Source organism: Bolinopsis microptera, chromosome 2 (genome assembly GCF_026151205.1).
Source record: "Bolinopsis microptera isolate Bmic1 chromosome 2, MBARI_Bmic_1.0, whole genome shotgun sequence".
In the NCBI taxonomy this organism is placed as follows: Eukaryota; Metazoa; Ctenophora; class Tentaculata; order Lobata; family Bolinopsidae; genus Bolinopsis; species Bolinopsis microptera.
Window position 1 is genome coordinate 6,918,437 of NC_087073.1, and position 17,127 is coordinate 6,935,563.

The following is a 17,127-nucleotide window of genomic DNA, read 5'->3' on the forward strand; positions in this document are numbered from 1 at the left end:
TTATCATAATGACTTAATTTTCTAATGACTAGAACCATTAACTCATCATCTCGATGTTCGGGGGCAGACAAGGTATCGCGTATTATTATATCTGCACTGTAAATTATTCTAGAGGTAGCTTGACAAAACATTTTAACACACAGTTCCGGCGTCCACTTCGTTTGCATCCTCAATCCTGGCGTCTCATGGTCTTCTTCAGTTTTCACATTTACAAAATATGCTTTTTCGGCAGAAATCCTGTGAGTTTCTCTTATTTCGCACTGTTGTGTTGATATCTTGTCTTGAAGTTGAAGACTTGCTGGGATTTATTTCATATGTAAAATATGTCGTGTTTTAAATTGTTAATACTTTAGTGGTAATTCGCATAAAGAATTTCAAAATTTATTCCGGGACAAAGTATTTCTAGGTTTTGCAATTCATGCGCTGTAATTCAACACGCACTGTAGTTCAACACGCACTGTAATGCAACACCTAAAGGCAGATCACTTTTGTCGAACTTCAGTATTTGTCGAACTTCAGTATTCGTCGAACTTCGGTATTTGTCGAACTTCAGTATTTGTCGACCTTCAGTATTTGTCGAACTTCGGTATTTGTCGAACTTCAGTATTTGTCGAACTTCAGTATTTGTCGAACTAGAGTCAGGGCAGCACAGGACGCCAGGTTCCCTTCATTTTCAACTTCTTATCCAATACGTACACCTCATCAAGCAAAGCCTGTCTGAATGTATGCCTATCATCTCGGTAGAAATTATACACAAAGGGTTGAAAGGGATATTTGATCCTATTTGGATTGCTTGCCAACTAATCTGGCATGAGGCCACCAGGAGGGCAGCTTACGTGAATGACAGTGTTTTATTTTAGCATTTATTTAGTTACTTTGAATGATTGAATGTCCATGCTTTAAGATTAACAGTTAATTAGTGCAGTGTTTACAATACTGTCAGTCTGCGCGGAGCTCGCTACAAATATCAGAGTATTCAGATAATCTATGTCACAGTGAAACTGTTAACACACCCAATTGAAGAGCAGAAACGCTTTTGTGTTTGTGCCCAGTTCGAATTTCATTCCCAAATCATTCATGCGTAACCGTACGTGACTGTTAAGGACCACCTTGCAGAACTGTGAAAGAAATAATATGCGTTATCTGACTGTGCTCTAAGATAAACCGCCTCATAAATTAGAAGTACCTTGGTGGTAATTCGCATGTACTATTTTAAGATTGGATCTCTAGTTTTAAAACTGGATATCAATTTTGCAGTAAATGTGGGAGCTCTTGCTGTCGCAATAATATGGTGGTTCGTAAACACGTTAAACACGTTTAATTCTTTAATTGATTTAAACGAAGATCTCTTGTAGTTGAAGATATTCTCTGACAGTAAATGGTTTTACAGCTTATACGTAAGCAAGCGTGTCAGTTCTTACTCAATTTCATCTTCTCATTTTATTGTTGTCTTGATTCTGAAATCAAAAAGCTTTGATAGTTTGATGATGTCAAGCAATTGGCCCCTAATCACGTCTTGTAAATATTCACTTACTAAAAGGTTTGTAGGCAGCGTTCATAAATATGATCAAAATTGACATTTACTCTCGCCTTTATAAAAACCCAAACCTCTGTACAATATTTATCGCCATTATCTGTGCGTTTTTATTTGATTGGATCTTCAGAGACATTTCTATATTGACGGTACCAGAAGAACGTTGTTTAATAGTTTCTGGTATGTTATTACCTTGTCAAGATATTGCTGCTTCTTCGAGCAGTTCAATATCCAATCATGTAATATAATATACCAGGATTGATCGATATCATGTCTAGCTTCTTCTGCAATCGCATTATCAGTATTATATTCCTTATATTATCTATCCTGCCTCGTTGGTCAATATATAAGGTACTGGTTATGTCAAAAAGAGAGTGTGTTGTCTAACTCTAAGTATTTATTATCAGAGCCTAACTCTCTATCTAAGCAATTATCATATATTTATTGGACTTTAGCTCTGTGCTGTGTACACTCGTTTTACGTTAGAACTGATAAGTGATAATAGTCTTATCTGCAACCAATAGCACCTTTCTTCAAAACTCAACAGGCGCCTGTATGTCAGGTAAGCACTTTCTAGGAAAACCTATAATTAGTGAAACATAATATGCTGAGAGTTTTGATAATTTCTTGAATATTCGTATAATTTTGCTCCAAAAATTGTCGAGAAAACGTCTCCTCTGCTAAAATTTAATTATGAATGAATTTAAGGCAAGATTTAGTCACGCTTTAAGTTTAACTCGAATCGGTGGTACATAAAATCCCGAAAGCTGTCCTAATGTTATGACAAGCATTGACTTTCATTGTGATGCATTTATGCTCTCCTTTTGGCCATTTAATTTGATCTGAGCCGTCAAGCCCCCTTCAATTCATGCTCTGCTATGCCTTCGTCCGTATGGCGTACATCTCATGATGTCCAGAAGCGTAAAAACAACTAGAATAAATGCTAGAACATGAAACAGCGCTATTAACTCGTGCTAATTCCTTTAAATGCTCAGTTATCTAGCCTCATCTGAGTAGCACTGTATAAATATAATAATATTATGATGGCCACCTGCCGACTAGAAGTGTAAAAACTTCAGACTCATGATACCATAGCATAGTACCATTGTACGCGAGTAGTGAGTACCTGGCAAAACACATGCCGACATGTTATCTCAGCAGTAAGCTCTGAGTACAGTCCAGATCTTTAGCTGCTGATCTCTAGATCTCTAGTTACTGAGAACGATTAGCACCATTTGTTTGAAAAACAAATTCTCGTTTACATATGATATTATTATGGCCGTGTTTTCGTATATTATATTCCACATGTGGTGCGGTTCTGCGTCTCACTTCCATGTGGGCTTTCCATTCCTTTTTGCTGGCACTGTTTTATGAAAGTATGAAGTGTTACGAGGACGGAGAGAGAGAGAGAGTTAATTTTCGATCGATCATTGGGCGTGGGAGGTCAATTATTATTAGATAACTGTACTCGTCGGTCGTCAACAGTTTTTAGCAAAAATATCACTTCAACGCTGAAATCTCTTTAAGGGGGGGGGCCAATGGATATTTTTTTGTGAAACTTGATTTCGAGATAGTAGTTGACCAACAAACAAAGACCAGTGACCGAACTTTTGAGGGGGTCCCGGACCCCAACCGCCAAACGGTGCGCGCAGGGCAGCCACGCCCATATTTGGTCCAAATTAGGCCCAATTTAGCCAAATACCCTGAACATGCCCAAAACCAAGGTTTATGGTGCTCTACTTGTAGCTAGTGGTCTCCTGAACTCGTATATGAAATTTCATCAAGATTGGACGAAAAATGACTGAGTTATGAGCCAAAAACCATATGCCCATATTTGGGCATACGCACCAAATTTGGTAGATTTCGGCCCATAAATTGGCCAAATATCAATATTTTTGAATGAAACTTACTTTATATGAAAGGTAAGCCTAAACTACATATTATCTGTAAGTTATAGCTTTATATCTGTTTAAATGTGGATACTAAGGCGAAAAAACCACAAAAAATGAACTAAATTGCCCATATCTCGGTTCGCGATATTTGCGGAATTGATCTCATTAAAATTGTAACAACTCAATCAGTTTTCAAAATTTTTGCATGAAATTTTCGGAATCGACTCGAAATTGCATTTCCACCTTATTTTAAATACGGATTTTTGATTTAGGCCTCCAAAAAAATTTGGCGGCCAAATTCCAAAATTATCTCACAAAAATTCAGAATTTGGCCGCCAAATTTTTTTGGAGGCCTTAATCAAAAATCCGTATTTAAAATAAGGTGGAAATGCGATTTCGAGTCGATTCCGAAAATTTCATGCAAAAATTTTGAAAACTGATTGAGTTGTTACAATTTTAATGAGATCAATTCCGCAAATATCGCGAACCGAGATATGGGCAATTTAGTTCATTTTTTGTGGTTTTTTCGCCTTAGTATCCACATTTAAACAGATATAAAGCTATAACTTACAGATAATATGTAGTTTAGGCTTACCTTTCATATAAAGTAAGTTTCATTCAAAAATATTGATATTTGACCAATTTATGGGACGAAATCTACCAAATTTGGTGCGTATGCCCAAATATGGGCATATGGTTTTTTGCTCATAACTCAGTCATTTTTTGTCCAATCTTGATGAAATTTCATATACGAGTTCAGGAGACCACTAGCTACAAGTAGAGCACCATAAACCTTGGTTTTGGGCATGTTCAGGGTGTTTGGCTAAATTGGGCCTAATTTGGACCAAATATGGGCGTGGCTGCCATGCGCGCACCGTTTGGCGGTTGGGGTCCGGGACCCCCTCAAAAGTTCGGTCACTGGTCTTAGTTTGTTGGTCAATTGCTATCTCGAAATCAAGTTTCACAAAAAAATACCCATTGGCCCCCCCCCTTAAGTGTATAATTCTTTAGTGTATAATTCAAACCAGTATCAGCTGTCTATCAGTGTCGATATTTTGGTACTTTCACCAGCCGAGGTGGGTTCGCATGTCGGTATTGTTATGGTCCTCGTATGTCGGGGCCTTATCTCCCTTACCTGTCTCTATTATCGTAAATATGAATTATGCTCTGACCCAGAAGGCGGATCACGTGACTGGACCGTGTTTATACTGCTAAAGGAGGTTTCTCTGTGTTGTGTCGTAGCAAGAAGATTAGATTATTAGGTCTCGCAACCTGGCATATGAGGGTGTATAAAGGTTGTGTCTTGGTATTATTATAAGGATGCGTTTGTATGGTTGTAGTCTTAATTTATTTGATCGCCTTGAACTCTTGAAAATCTGAAAGCTGATTGGGTTACCGACGCGACGCTCGACCAAGTACAAAAATTAGGCTAGTAGCATTGTTTTTTACTAGATAAAATTGAATTCTAACTCAGTATTTATTCATTAATATTCAAACAATATTTTCTAACCTCACATTTTCCGTGTAAAGATGGTTTGATGCAGCTGCAGGGTCTAAAACCCGGCCACCATGTCACCACCAGTTCTGACCCTGACCCTGACTGCTAAACTTCTCCTGGGAATTTACAACTTCCTTGTCATTATCATAGGGCTGTTCGGTAACTTGTGTGTCCTCTACTGCTCTGTTAGACATGGTCAGTGGTAGGATTTATTACTGTCAGACTAATTGAAATATTTCAGTAATCTAATTTTATTTTTTATTTGAAAAGTTAAAATTAAGTCAGAAAACAATTACTAATTGTTGCTGAAGTTATCTTGATGAGGTTACTTTGTAATTTGTTAAATATTGTATAACTAATTCCAATGTTTCAGGGGCAATCTCAATGGATGACACGACACTGGTCTTCATAGAGAACCTAGCACTAGCTGACATGCTCATTTCCCTTCTCTACTACTTCCCCATGATGGTAACCCTAGTGTTCGGACAGTGGATGTTCGGACCTGGCTTGTGCTGGTTCGTGGGCTTCTTCGGCTCGCACATCCCCTTCCTCGCGGAGATCCTCGTCATCATGTCCATTGCTATATACCGAGTATGGGTCTTGAAGAAGCCTCCAGAACGTAGAAAGCTGGTGACTGTGACCCACGTTAAGGTGCTGATATCATTTATCTGGGTCCTGGTAACCATACCCGTGCTTTACTGGGCAGTTGCTGGAGCCTACGCTACATTCTCCCCTCGGATCCTCATCTGCACTTCCTCCAACCATATCCCCACTGCTGGTAAAGCTCTGTACACCTCTACCAAGGTGTTCACTATCATATTCGTGGCTGTTCCCATGATTATAGTCTTCTTCACAAGTGTGAAGATAATGCACACTATCTGTATCCATACTCTATCAGTAGGAGTCTCCGTCATGCCTCACATTCGCTCCATCATCACAGTCAATCTGATCTGCTGGGCCTTCCTCATCTCGTACGCCCCTATCTTCGTCATGATCATCCTTAAATCGTCCGGCCAGTCTGTGCCCATTTGGTTCGGCCTCTTCCAAACATACGCTAAATCAGTGCACGTGATCATAAACCCCTTTATTTACGTAGCAACGAACAGTAGGTTCAGACACTTTGTACTGAACATGCTGCGTTGGGAGGAGCAGGAGAGGAGCGTGGATACAGTGGGACAGGAGGGACACCCTCTCTACGATCAGTCCTCCTCCACTCCCCAGCTTCAACCTAGTCCTCCCCAGCCAGCTCCCAACCCTGAAAATCATTGTAAACTTAGTACTACGGTTTAGGTTGAGGTATTGTTAACTTGTGTTGACTTAGCTTGTGATTGTTCTGAGTTTTTATTGTAGATTTTAGAGTGTTCAGTGTATAAATGGTAAGAATTGAAACATTGATTTGGTGGAGACGTTGTTTGAACTTTCAGCCTTTAAACGTGTAATTTGTTCCTGATTGTTGCTGATTAAAGTTGACGTTTAATTGGGATTACTTATTATTAGAAATATTTTCTAAAGCTAGAAATAAAGGGCTTCGTAAAACATCACTATCTTTTATCTACAACTTTCCGCATTTCCAGTAATCGTCGATTACTGGCAATTCTCTATACAAAAAGATTGTGTCGATTTTCATGTGTTTTTCATGTTTGATGTTTTCTATGGAAATGAAGTATAACACAGCTAAATATTTTTGAAGAGGACGGACCTAAGAAAAACAGTTCAAGTTTTTGACCCAACTCGACATGTTTGTCTTTTCATATCTGTCTGGAAACAAATATTTTGCAGACAGAAACTATGTGACCTGACTCGAAAATCAAAACTTCGATCTTCCGTATATTCCCATTAACCGTACTATTTTCCTTTCATATACCATACGGTAAATCGGGGTTTCATTAAAGTTTAAATTATTGTGCTCCTGCAATCAAATAATTATCGCTTATTATTCGGGGTGGTTCAATGATAAATCTCTATTGCAGCTATGATTGCTATGGTATTTGCACTATATCGATTAAGTTAAATTTGGATTTGAATCGTGATAACGGCTTCACTTTATAATAAAGATTAGATTACAGGTTACAGCTGTATTTGAAAATCTAGACTGGAATCAAGTAACAAATTATTATATTGTTATTATACAAAGAAAAACTATATTTTGTGTTGAGATTAGATGATGTTTAGTGCCTTTACAATGGCGACCAATCTGAAATATTATAGTATTTCAAATGCATATTATAAAACATGTTTTCAGCTTTTTCTGCATATGTTTGGTTTATTTCTGAATTAGTAAAGGACCTAATTAATTTAAAGGTCATTATGCGGAAAATAGGCAAATAATTGGTCGATCTCCATATTTATTTAGCTGATTGTATTTGTTTGATTATATATAATGGTTATATAGTCATTACAACGTAAAGGACACAGGTCCGACTTTAAGATTATGACCACGTGGTTAACATGTTAGAGCGTTCTATAGTGCACTATTTGGCCTATATTTTATTGCTGTAGGTGAACGTAGCCTTCTTACTTAGGTATTGAGGTAGAGTGGGTGGGTGCCCCACAAACAAACAAACAGATCTATATTTCGATTGATAACTTATTTAATAATATTACTTGCTCGTTTTTAAACCTATTTAATGGCATAAATTAATATACTATTTAGTCCTTGGATTCTTATGGATCATCCATTTTTACAGTTCAAAGATTACAAATGTGTCACAATAGTTATAGTATTGAATTGTATTTACAGCTGTTTTTTGTAGTGGAACATAATTTTTACTTCTCGACATTTTACGGTTTAGATTTCACGGTTTGGGAAATGTGTAAACTGCTCATAATATATCTATGAGTTAAGGGCAAGAAAACATTTTTTAGTCGGGAATGGGAAGTCGTATGATATAAAATGTTGCGAAGTGAAGAGCTCTTTTTTATTGTCTTGTGTTAACCTTTTTTAGAGATTGCATTTTTCAGACATTTGCAGTTTCCTGCGTTTTACTCCGCTGATCTTAATGTGTGATCTGAATGTTGGTGTTCTGAAAACAAAGTGTCTCATTTCATTTAAATGTTCATGCCATGGCCAGTTTGAATTCTCTGATATGATTTGTAAATCTGATTGAACTACCAAATTATGCCTTGGGTTATCCCTCAGCAAAATCAGAGTACCATTCGGGGATCATGGCATGAACAAAATAACAATAAAATTGAACTGAAAGCTCTAAATTCAAATACACAAAGTTAATCTCCCTCCACGTTAATAAGAGATGGGTAGAGCTAAAGATAAAGATGAGCGAGACGAACCTCTCAGTACCACGGGTCGTAAACCAGAGAGATTTGCAATAGACGACTCAGGCGACTTCTTCATGATAGGAAGTGAAGTGGGAGCTCACCTTAAGATGACACGTGGATTGCTATACAGAAAGTATGTCTGGGTTAAGAACGGTTTCTGCGTTCGGTTAACTATAATACGAATTATTCTGACACAGTTCCGTGTCGTTTTTACAGTACAAATTGTTTCAAAAAGAAAGCCTTAAAATTAAATAATAACCCTACTCAGAAACATAAAGCTCTGTAAAATTATCGCTTTAAAGTGCCTGGTTAGTCTCGTTGTGCCATCTCTCGTGTGCATATTAAGAAGGTATCTAAAAGATGGAGAATGTTCTATTCAGTACATCTGTAGTGTAAGCAAAGTAAGTAGTATTATGTAGATTATTTTAATACAAACTCTGCTTCATTAAACAGATACCCGGGGTTATGGAGGAAACAGGCCACATTTGATGAACGTAAGAGAATAGAAGCACAGGGGATAATATCTGCCCAAAGCACCAACAATATCACGCTAGTAAAAGGGCTAGAAATAGATGATGTTATTGATGGTTTAGATGAAAAGGTGAGAGTTTGGCCCACTTTATGAATATTAACCGTCAATGCTATTATTTGCTATTTCCCGAGCAGTGAAAATATAAGCACTGCAACCCTGTTTATCGTTCATTTTTTGATGGAAAATTGACTGGTTTATTTAACCTTTTACTCATATTGTCATGATTTAATGAAGTTCGGCAACTTTTCTGTCGTTTTCAAAGTTTCACATAGTTTGGTGTTCCAACACAAATTACATCCTTGTTAGTGACAAGCCACGTTGATAACCCTGGTTTTATTTTCAGTACAAATTTGATCACAACAAAGCTCTGGCAGCAGCAAAAGGCCAAGACCACGTTAGTGTTTAAATTTATGTTCATTCTATCTCCAGGATCAAGACTTGGTGGTGACCTTTTGTTCGGATTTCGCGGTTGTAACGCGCGCGCGAACGCCGAACGCTTTTTTGCATATCTTCTCCGCGCAAACGACGCTTCCTTTTCGATCCGATCCAATCCTGTAGAATTTAACAACCCTCCCTCTGTAAATCAGATCAACTGCAATGGAAATGTATTATACTGTACACTTTCGTGATGTGCTTTTAAGCTGCAGCATTTGAAAACGCATATGAAGTACACGCACAACATAATCTTAATCTCAATTCAAGGTTCTTGATGTCTCGAAAGATATTTGAATCTATTTTTGCGGTTATTACCGATTCACTATTCTCAAACCCTCCAGAAAGACGACAACTCGACACCATCTAGAAGGTCGAGAGGAGCACGGCCCCAGCCGGGTTGGATCCCCCAGACTGTTCCTGCGACTCAGTCCCACCATCTGGACGCTGTGCCTACAGCCACTCCTGTCAGCAGATCTAGATTCCTCACTAAACGTGTTCGCAGCAGTCCCATCATGTGAGATTTTTATCGATATCATAATGTTTTTAAATAGTACTAATGTTTTTATATCGTACTAGAAAGATCGTGGTCAAAGGAAGGAAGCTAAAAGCATTCTTTGAAAATAAGTCTTTATTTCATCGAAAAATATTCATACCAACCGAAGATACAGCCGATTAAAATGTAAAACACTCCACACAACGTAATCATAACATATCATATTTGAGTTTGAGGAGTCCTCGCTCCCCTCACGTCCAACAATGGCGTTTATCTCGTCGATAATATAAAATACTCTCCAGTAACGATATTGATGAAGGCGCGATGCACGAAGCCGCTAAGTTAGACGAGTATCTGGTTCCAATCAGACTGGATATCGACCTCGAAGGACACAGACTTCGCGATACTCTAACTTGGAATAAAAATGGTAAATAAAGATCACCCTCGGCAGTGAGAATATAATTTATTCGATGTATCTCTCTGTTTATAGCAACACAAATTTACACAATCGTCATAATTTAGTCCGGCTGAATTTGAAAAGTTATTAATGCTCATCAAGCTGTACTTTCAGAAAAGAATTTAACTCCAGTGCAGTTCTCGGAGATACTGGTAGATGACTTAGAGATCCCCGGAGCTTTCGTTCCAGTCATAGCCAACATTATACAAACTCAGGTAGGCCTTTTTTAGTTGAATAGTTAGCATATTGAGCGATAGAATGTAGAATTATCGAACGACCATGGCACACCTAATCACTAATGGTCGACTCTGTTTTTTTATGACCGAAATTTTGTCTCGTGTTTTCTACTTTCATGTATGAAAATCTCCCATTTTAAAGAAGGGTTTAATTTGGAAACTTTTTCGATCTGCTAGATTTTAAATGCCCGTCTTGTCTGGTTGCTCTAATTTTTCAATTAATTTAACCAAGCCATTTTCTGTTATCCTGCTCGAGGAAGGAGGATCGGAAAAAAATGTTTATTTAACATTATGTTATCCTTTAAAGTGGCATTATGTACCTATTTGCGACTGGCAAGGCAGAGTCAAAGTTGTTAAAATGTTGCAGTTCCCTCGTAAGTAACCGAATATTATTACCCAGCAATAATACAGTTCCCGTACAGGTGGACGGGTACGACGCTGATACCAAAGCTTTGGTGGAGAATTCCGATCACAGAGTCATCATCAAGGTAAGATAGAGAGATAATTGCATCGCATGATGAGTTGGGGCTGAAGTTTTAATATTTTTAATTTTGAAAGTTGACATTCATAATTCATGGCATCCAAACAAAATCTCAGAAAAACACAATTTTATTCACAAAATGTTTAGATCTCTTTCTAAGCAAACAGCAACATACAATACCAAAATAATTCCCACAAGTTTTATGATAGCCACATGAGTTCATGCCAGCACAGTTGTCATTTAGTGGACGTTTAATTCAAAGATTTTCTTAGGCAGTGTTGAAATCGTGGGGCATTCGTGATATAACTAAAAGATATGTATCTAGATTATATAGCTACCTATGTTTACAGCGTTCTAAATCTCACAATATGTATCATCATCGACTAATGTTCATCATAATTCGAAGACTTAAATTAGCACAAATATCAATGATCGAGGGAAAAAGGAGTCTGTTAGGGAATTAAACAAAAGTCTGAAACTCAAGTCTTTTATTTTCAACATCCTTCCTCCAACGTTAGCATTGACTAAATCCCGCACAACTCGGTCTTTATTCCGTCACTCTCGAGTCTCTACCTCTGTCTGCTGACGTTATTTTGGCTTTAACACAACTTCTTAGAACCAGTCAAATCGGGGTAACTAGTAACAGGTTTACTGTCCTGTAAAGGATCTCCTCAATGTTTGGTCTCTTGCATGCCTATAGAGGGAGGTCTCATTTCCGTAGTGAGCTGACGGTATAGAACTTTACCGTTTCCATTGCTCATCTTTAAAGCAGTCGTGTACCTTCTCTCACCGTTGAAGTGGATTGGGGAAGTACCGCCGTCACCTCTAGTGGAGGTCATGTTGAAGCTGCTCATCCTGGTGAAGCTGGTTGAGAACCTCTTGATCTTCCTCCGGACGGACAGGGCCATGTCCTCTCTGAACTTTTTAGCTCTGAGGTAGTAGATGCAGGGGTTGATGCAGCTGTTGAGGGCAATGCAGAGGAAGTGCACCACTATTGTGACGTACACAAAGGGCTGTAGCCCCAGGTTAACCATCATCCAGTCCTTATCGATAGCGTCGAAGCGACCCAGGAGGTTGATGAGGGTGTTGATAAAGTAAGGACCGTAACACACTATGAAAGCTACCGTTATGAGTAGAACGGTATTCGCAGCATGGGCCATTGCTGCATCCTTGTTGTCCTCCATAGAGGCCTTGTGAGCCTTGATCTTGAGTCGAATGATGACAGCAGCACAGCAGGATATCATAAAGAGGGCGGGCAGGATGACCAGCAAGACGTTTATCACAATGTACACCACGTGGAGCTGGTACTCGGAGAAGTTGGGGAAGGTTTTGCTGAGGCTGGTGTACATGAAGCAGATGTGAGGGTCGTACACGTACTGGTAGCCGCCGTAGTACGGCAAACAGGCCACTGCAAAAGCCAGCAGCCACGCTGCTGAGCACATTATAGAGCTGTTTCTCTCTGACATCACCACTGGATAGTCGAAGGACCGGTATATGGCGATGCAGCGCCCAAAGCTCAGGATAGTGACGATGTAGATGGAAGCAAGAGGCATGGCTATGCCCAACCAACCTATAACGTTCTCAATGATGGTGACAGTGGTGGTTGGGGACGGGAAGTCCCTGCCCTGAAGGAGACAGTATCCGATGAAGGAGGTCGGGATCACTCCGATGAAATCGGTCAGAGCCAATTGAAAGAGCACTAGAGTTGTAAGGTAGTTGATGCGGCGCTTCAGCTTCCTCGCCAGCACGTACAGGACGAATCCGTTACCGAACAGCCTGAGATGTAGGGTTTTTAAAAGCAGTAACATATTTGTATGTGTATTATAATTGCTTGTTTTCTTGGGTAAATTTCTATTGATCCCGTTTTATTTGGTGCGACAAGGAAAAGGCTCTTATCAGGAAAGGAATTATTTAACGTTTCAATGTGACAACATCGTATTCATGAGCTCAAATTATTTGTTATATAGAATGGTTGAAAGTATTAAAAATAGAAATTTACACAAGAAAACATTTCAACTATGCGACTCATAAATAATATTCCAATCCGGATTTTACATAATATAATTGCGTATACGAGAATTTCTTCTGCTATTATCTACTATAGTTTATACTACTTACTCTAAAAGAACTGGCAAATTTCACCTACCCAAATAGGGCCATAGCGAAGAGAGTTAGTCCCAGAAGCATGTCTACTCGATGGTTGTAGTGTTGAGCCACCGTCTGATTACCCATGTTTCTAATCGCTAATCTTTGTGGGAATTTGGTTAGATCTGTACAATTCTTGCAAACTTCATGATTAATTTCGGTCAATAATATAACTTCATGATATCAAGAAAATTAACATAAAATAATTGTAATGTACTCGAATAAAATAGTAACACAACCAAACGCTGCTAAGTGTACAAGTGGAACGTTGGTTAAATATCTACATTTAGAGGGGAGAAAGTAAATCACTTTTACAACTATCATCATGTTTTTCGGCCCTCTTGACGGAATATGTCGCACCGGACAGAAACAAAAACGCTAATTAGTGATATTTTATTTACTGCTTCGTACCCACCACCGTACCAGCACTCCACAACAAACCGTAAAAATAAAACAAAATTATCAACCTTACCGTGGCCGTCGCGGAGAGGCCTGTTATAATTAAAGTCTAAAACAGCTGCATTTTCGATTATTTGGACTACTGACTAGTGATAATACTGGGGGTACAACGTGACTAAGATAATAAAATAGTACTGTATTGAACATTTTGTCGAGCACATAACACAATCTTGCTGCCCTACATTAACCAGGTATTAAATAATATTTAGCCCACGTTGAATGCTAGAAATATACCACCAACACCACTGTCAATAGGCTAGAGTTTCTTGTAGCGGCTGGAGTTAGTTTATAGAGGACTGGTGAGGAGTTTATACCAGTTACAGGATTTTGAGAACCAGTTCATTATTCCAGTACCAGTTCTCCAGTAGACTGGGATCTGTTAACATACCACCGGTCAACATACACGTACTGGGAATCAGTAGCTTAGAGATTCGATAGTCAGGGTAATAACGATAGTAACAGTGTAGTTACCATAGTAACCAATAGTAACTAATAGTAACAGTAGGCCCGAATCTTTAAAGTTTTAATTTCAGTGAAATGCCACCGGTCTCGTACCTAGTATTGGCTCATACCTAGATATAGTTAGTAAGTTGATTTTAAGATAAAGTTAGTGAGGCAATATAGAGATACAAATGAAAAATGCCTCATTTTCCTTCTGATGCCTGGAGACTAATGGCCCTACTGAAAGTTCTGAGTCTTCGGAATACTCTCACGTCCACCATAATACCAACAATTTACCTGGAGGTAAATAATAAGCACCGGTAACAGACCCTTACTAGCAGCCCTAATTACTGGTCCTCTTATTATAGTTCTGGGTGTTGTCGCCCACCAGATTAATACATGGTTTGGGACACTAGTGATGGAAGTCTGCAGCTGCCTGACTCATCAGTCGAGTCATGAACATCACTATATTCTTAGTTAAATATGGACCAGACCATTATAGCTTGGCATCAGGGACAAAAGGAAATCGCGGCATGTGCGGAATCGCGATTTTGCCCATTATTTGCGACAAATTTTATGTATAGTCTTATGTAAAGTCTGTTAAAAATCGCGGTATCGCGATTTTTGGGCAAAATAATCGCGATTTTTTTTTGTCCCTCCTTGGCATAGCTCGTTGTTAAGTAAATTTTATTACTGAAGTAGCACATTTAGCTCCTTGGTCGAAAAGACTGACATGATGCACTGTGGACAGCACAAGTGCTTAACTTGGACAATGGACATGTTAGTATGTGATTTCAGACTAGGAAACGTTGGGGCAGATCTAATTTGAGTAACTGTCAATTTTGGGACAATTATTCAATTTGAAAGGGGGGGGGGGGGGGGCACACCAGGTAGACACAATAATATATTCATAAACGATAGAGAATAAACTGATAAGCGAAAGAATTAAAGGAATGCAAAATTAAAAATTAAGCTCAGACTACAGAGAGATATTAGCTCAAAGGCACGGTAAGTGGGTGATGATAACTTTCGGTCGAATAAATTATATAATTATAATGATATCAGACAGTTTCAAAGTGTATGATAACTCAGTCTACAGGATGCAGTTATATAAACTGCCTGTACTTACTTAATTATATAGATATCTTATAGAACCACTGGTTCTAAGAACCAGTTGACTACCGGACCGTTTCACACTTCCATAACCGAGTGTGCTAGTGCTTAGACCCGTAATTATGTGCTTATCTTGCAGCTGATCGCCTGCCACATGGCGATTAAAATAACCATTCTTAAGAGTGATCTCTTTTTAATCTCCATTAACCTCTGTTTTTTACATCTTTCTCGAGAAGACTTAAGTTAAGTCACATAACTAATTACGTAGCATATTACTTCCAGTTCTATTAGTTAAAATATGTTGTATTTTAAGAAGTCGTACTTCTGGGATTTACAAGTTATCGCTATGCATCATTAATTGTAGGAAAATAAAGATCTTATAGTCTTCCTTAAGGGCTGTAATCAACCTTGCAAGTTGCATGCCTACGTTTTGTCACTATGTCGAGGCGGAAAAGGTGCGGGAGACCACCTACTCCATAATGGAATCAAATACAATACAATACTTACTTAAACTTACTTCACAATTTTAAAACAATTATCTTATAATTACAACGTAAGAGCATGGGTAATTAGAGTGCAGAGTATATTTAATTGACAGCAGATAAGCGATTATAAGTATGTAGACCCTCGTCATTAGAAAAATTCCCAATTAAGGAACACTTTTTTATTGATGCTAACAAGTCATTCACAATTTTATATTGCGGCGACGACATCGGCGACTTGCAAGAATGACTGGAAATGTAAGATATGACATGTATTCTTTGGACCGGCGCCATTCAGAAGCTAAACTTGAGAAGAGTCCAAAATGAAGCTATATAATTCAACTGATTCGTTAAAAGTGCATAATTTTATTATTTATTATTTCCATACTATATCTCGCTTGAATGACAGTTATATGTGCATCTTCGTAGGGTATATGCAAAGCGTGTAGTAAATGTTACAATTTATTTATTTATATCGTTTCATAGAAAGTGACGTTATGCTCATCAAAACCGATCTTTCAGACTTCATTACAGTTAAGTGTTAACAATATCTCGTGAGAAGGTCTCTATATTCTACTGGCGTGACTTTAGTTGTGTGGTATGTTATAATCGAGCTACAGGATAAACAAAACAAACTATGATATTTAGACAAAATGTAGTAGTTGTACAGCAATACTAAGGTTATGGGACTACTGTGGACCCTCTACCGGCCGAACCTTGTTAACAAAGCCGCAGTCAAGGTTCGGTGAACGGTAGTTAAAAGCGCTTAAGGGACATAAGTCAAAGTGGTAGAGCAACATCATGTAGTCGACAAAATGTTGATAAAGCAAAATGTTGACAAAGGGACCGGAATGTTGAGACTTATTGAACCATGACGTTGCAGATCTTACATTTGCGTAGGTTTCCCATGTTCCCACTTACAGAGATACTGCATTTAACTTTATCATTCTCCAACTTTCCCCACTAACCGAAGCTTTTGAGCTTTATTTTCCCTCCAAAAATTAAAGCAGCCTTAATCCCACCCAAACTTAACCAATCCTTGATATACTACTTAGTCAAGCTCTTACAGTAACACAGTTGAGTGCGCATATACTACTTGTAACGGCTCTTACAAACAAAGTTCAGTGATAATACAGGTCATCAAAACTTCGAAATGTCACTTTGTAGCCTCATATATTTTCTATACGCATACCAAAGATCTACCTCGTTTAAACTGGAGAACACTAGGCAATCCATTGGGTCCTGTTTTAGTGTTTTGAAAACAAAGACTAAGTTCTGAATAAAGACTAAGTTCTGTAGTAAACCATTGCAGGTGTTGTAATGTCTGTGGTATAAGTCATTGGTTGTTTTTATAAGTTTGGCATTGTGGAAACAACGACTAATGAAAGTACAGCCCGATGTTATTAATTAGATACTTTGCTTATACTCGAAGAAGTTACAAAACATCTAAGATTTGCTACTCCAAAGTCCACACATAAGTTAAACTATAACAGCGGTGCTCAATCATAATTATGGGAGACTAAGAATCATCTAATAATCTTTAACTCGACAATTCGTGACCTTTATTTACAAAATATGAAGTAGTGAGTGATTATAAGGAATTTAGGCCACTGTGTATAGTCATACTAGAAGAGTATCTAAGTGATTCCGGCT

General features: G+C 38.3%; 3 protein-coding genes across 3 annotated transcripts in view; 2 read left to right on the forward strand and 1 right to left on the reverse strand.

The window, feature by feature from the left end:
• Positions 1 to 4,925: 4,925 nt before the first annotated feature.
• Positions 4,926 to 7,950, forward strand: LOC134826264 (rhodopsin-like). Its single transcript, XM_063838580.1, has 2 exons — positions 4,926 to 5,119; positions 5,298 to 7,950. Exons 1-2 carry the CDS (start codon positions 4,996 to 4,998, stop codon positions 6,212 to 6,214), a joined length of 1,041 nt encoding a protein of 346 aa, XP_063694650.1. The 5' UTR covers positions 4,926 to 4,995; the 3' UTR covers positions 6,215 to 7,950.
• Positions 7,951 to 8,164: 214 nt separating this feature from the next.
• The window catches only part of LOC134826267 (SWI/SNF-related matrix-associated actin-dependent regulator of chromatin subfamily B member 1-like), a 37,864-nt gene continuing 28,901 nt past the window's right edge, over positions 8,165 to 17,127 (forward strand). Inside the window, exons 1-7 of the mRNA XM_063838582.1 lie at positions 8,165 to 8,333; positions 8,654 to 8,801; positions 9,076 to 9,126; positions 9,509 to 9,681; positions 9,963 to 10,087; positions 10,232 to 10,332; positions 10,776 to 10,841. Coding sequence (XP_063694652.1) covers positions 8,176 to 8,333; positions 8,654 to 8,801; positions 9,076 to 9,126; positions 9,509 to 9,681; positions 9,963 to 10,087; positions 10,232 to 10,332; positions 10,776 to 10,841 — 822 coding nt within the window. The 5' untranslated portion in view covers positions 8,165 to 8,175. The remainder of the gene's footprint in view (positions 8,334 to 8,653; positions 8,802 to 9,075; positions 9,127 to 9,508; positions 9,682 to 9,962; positions 10,088 to 10,231; positions 10,333 to 10,775; positions 10,842 to 17,127) is intronic.
• On the reverse strand, positions 11,027 to 13,159 carry LOC134826265 (cysteinyl leukotriene receptor 2-like). Its single transcript, XM_063838581.1, has 2 exons — positions 12,981 to 13,159; positions 11,027 to 12,610 (listed from the first exon to the last, which is right to left on the reverse strand). The coding sequence occupies exons 1-2, from the start codon at positions 13,064 to 13,066 to the stop codon at positions 11,506 to 11,508; spliced, it is 1,191 nt and encodes a 396-aa protein (XP_063694651.1). The 5' UTR covers positions 13,067 to 13,159; the 3' UTR covers positions 11,027 to 11,505.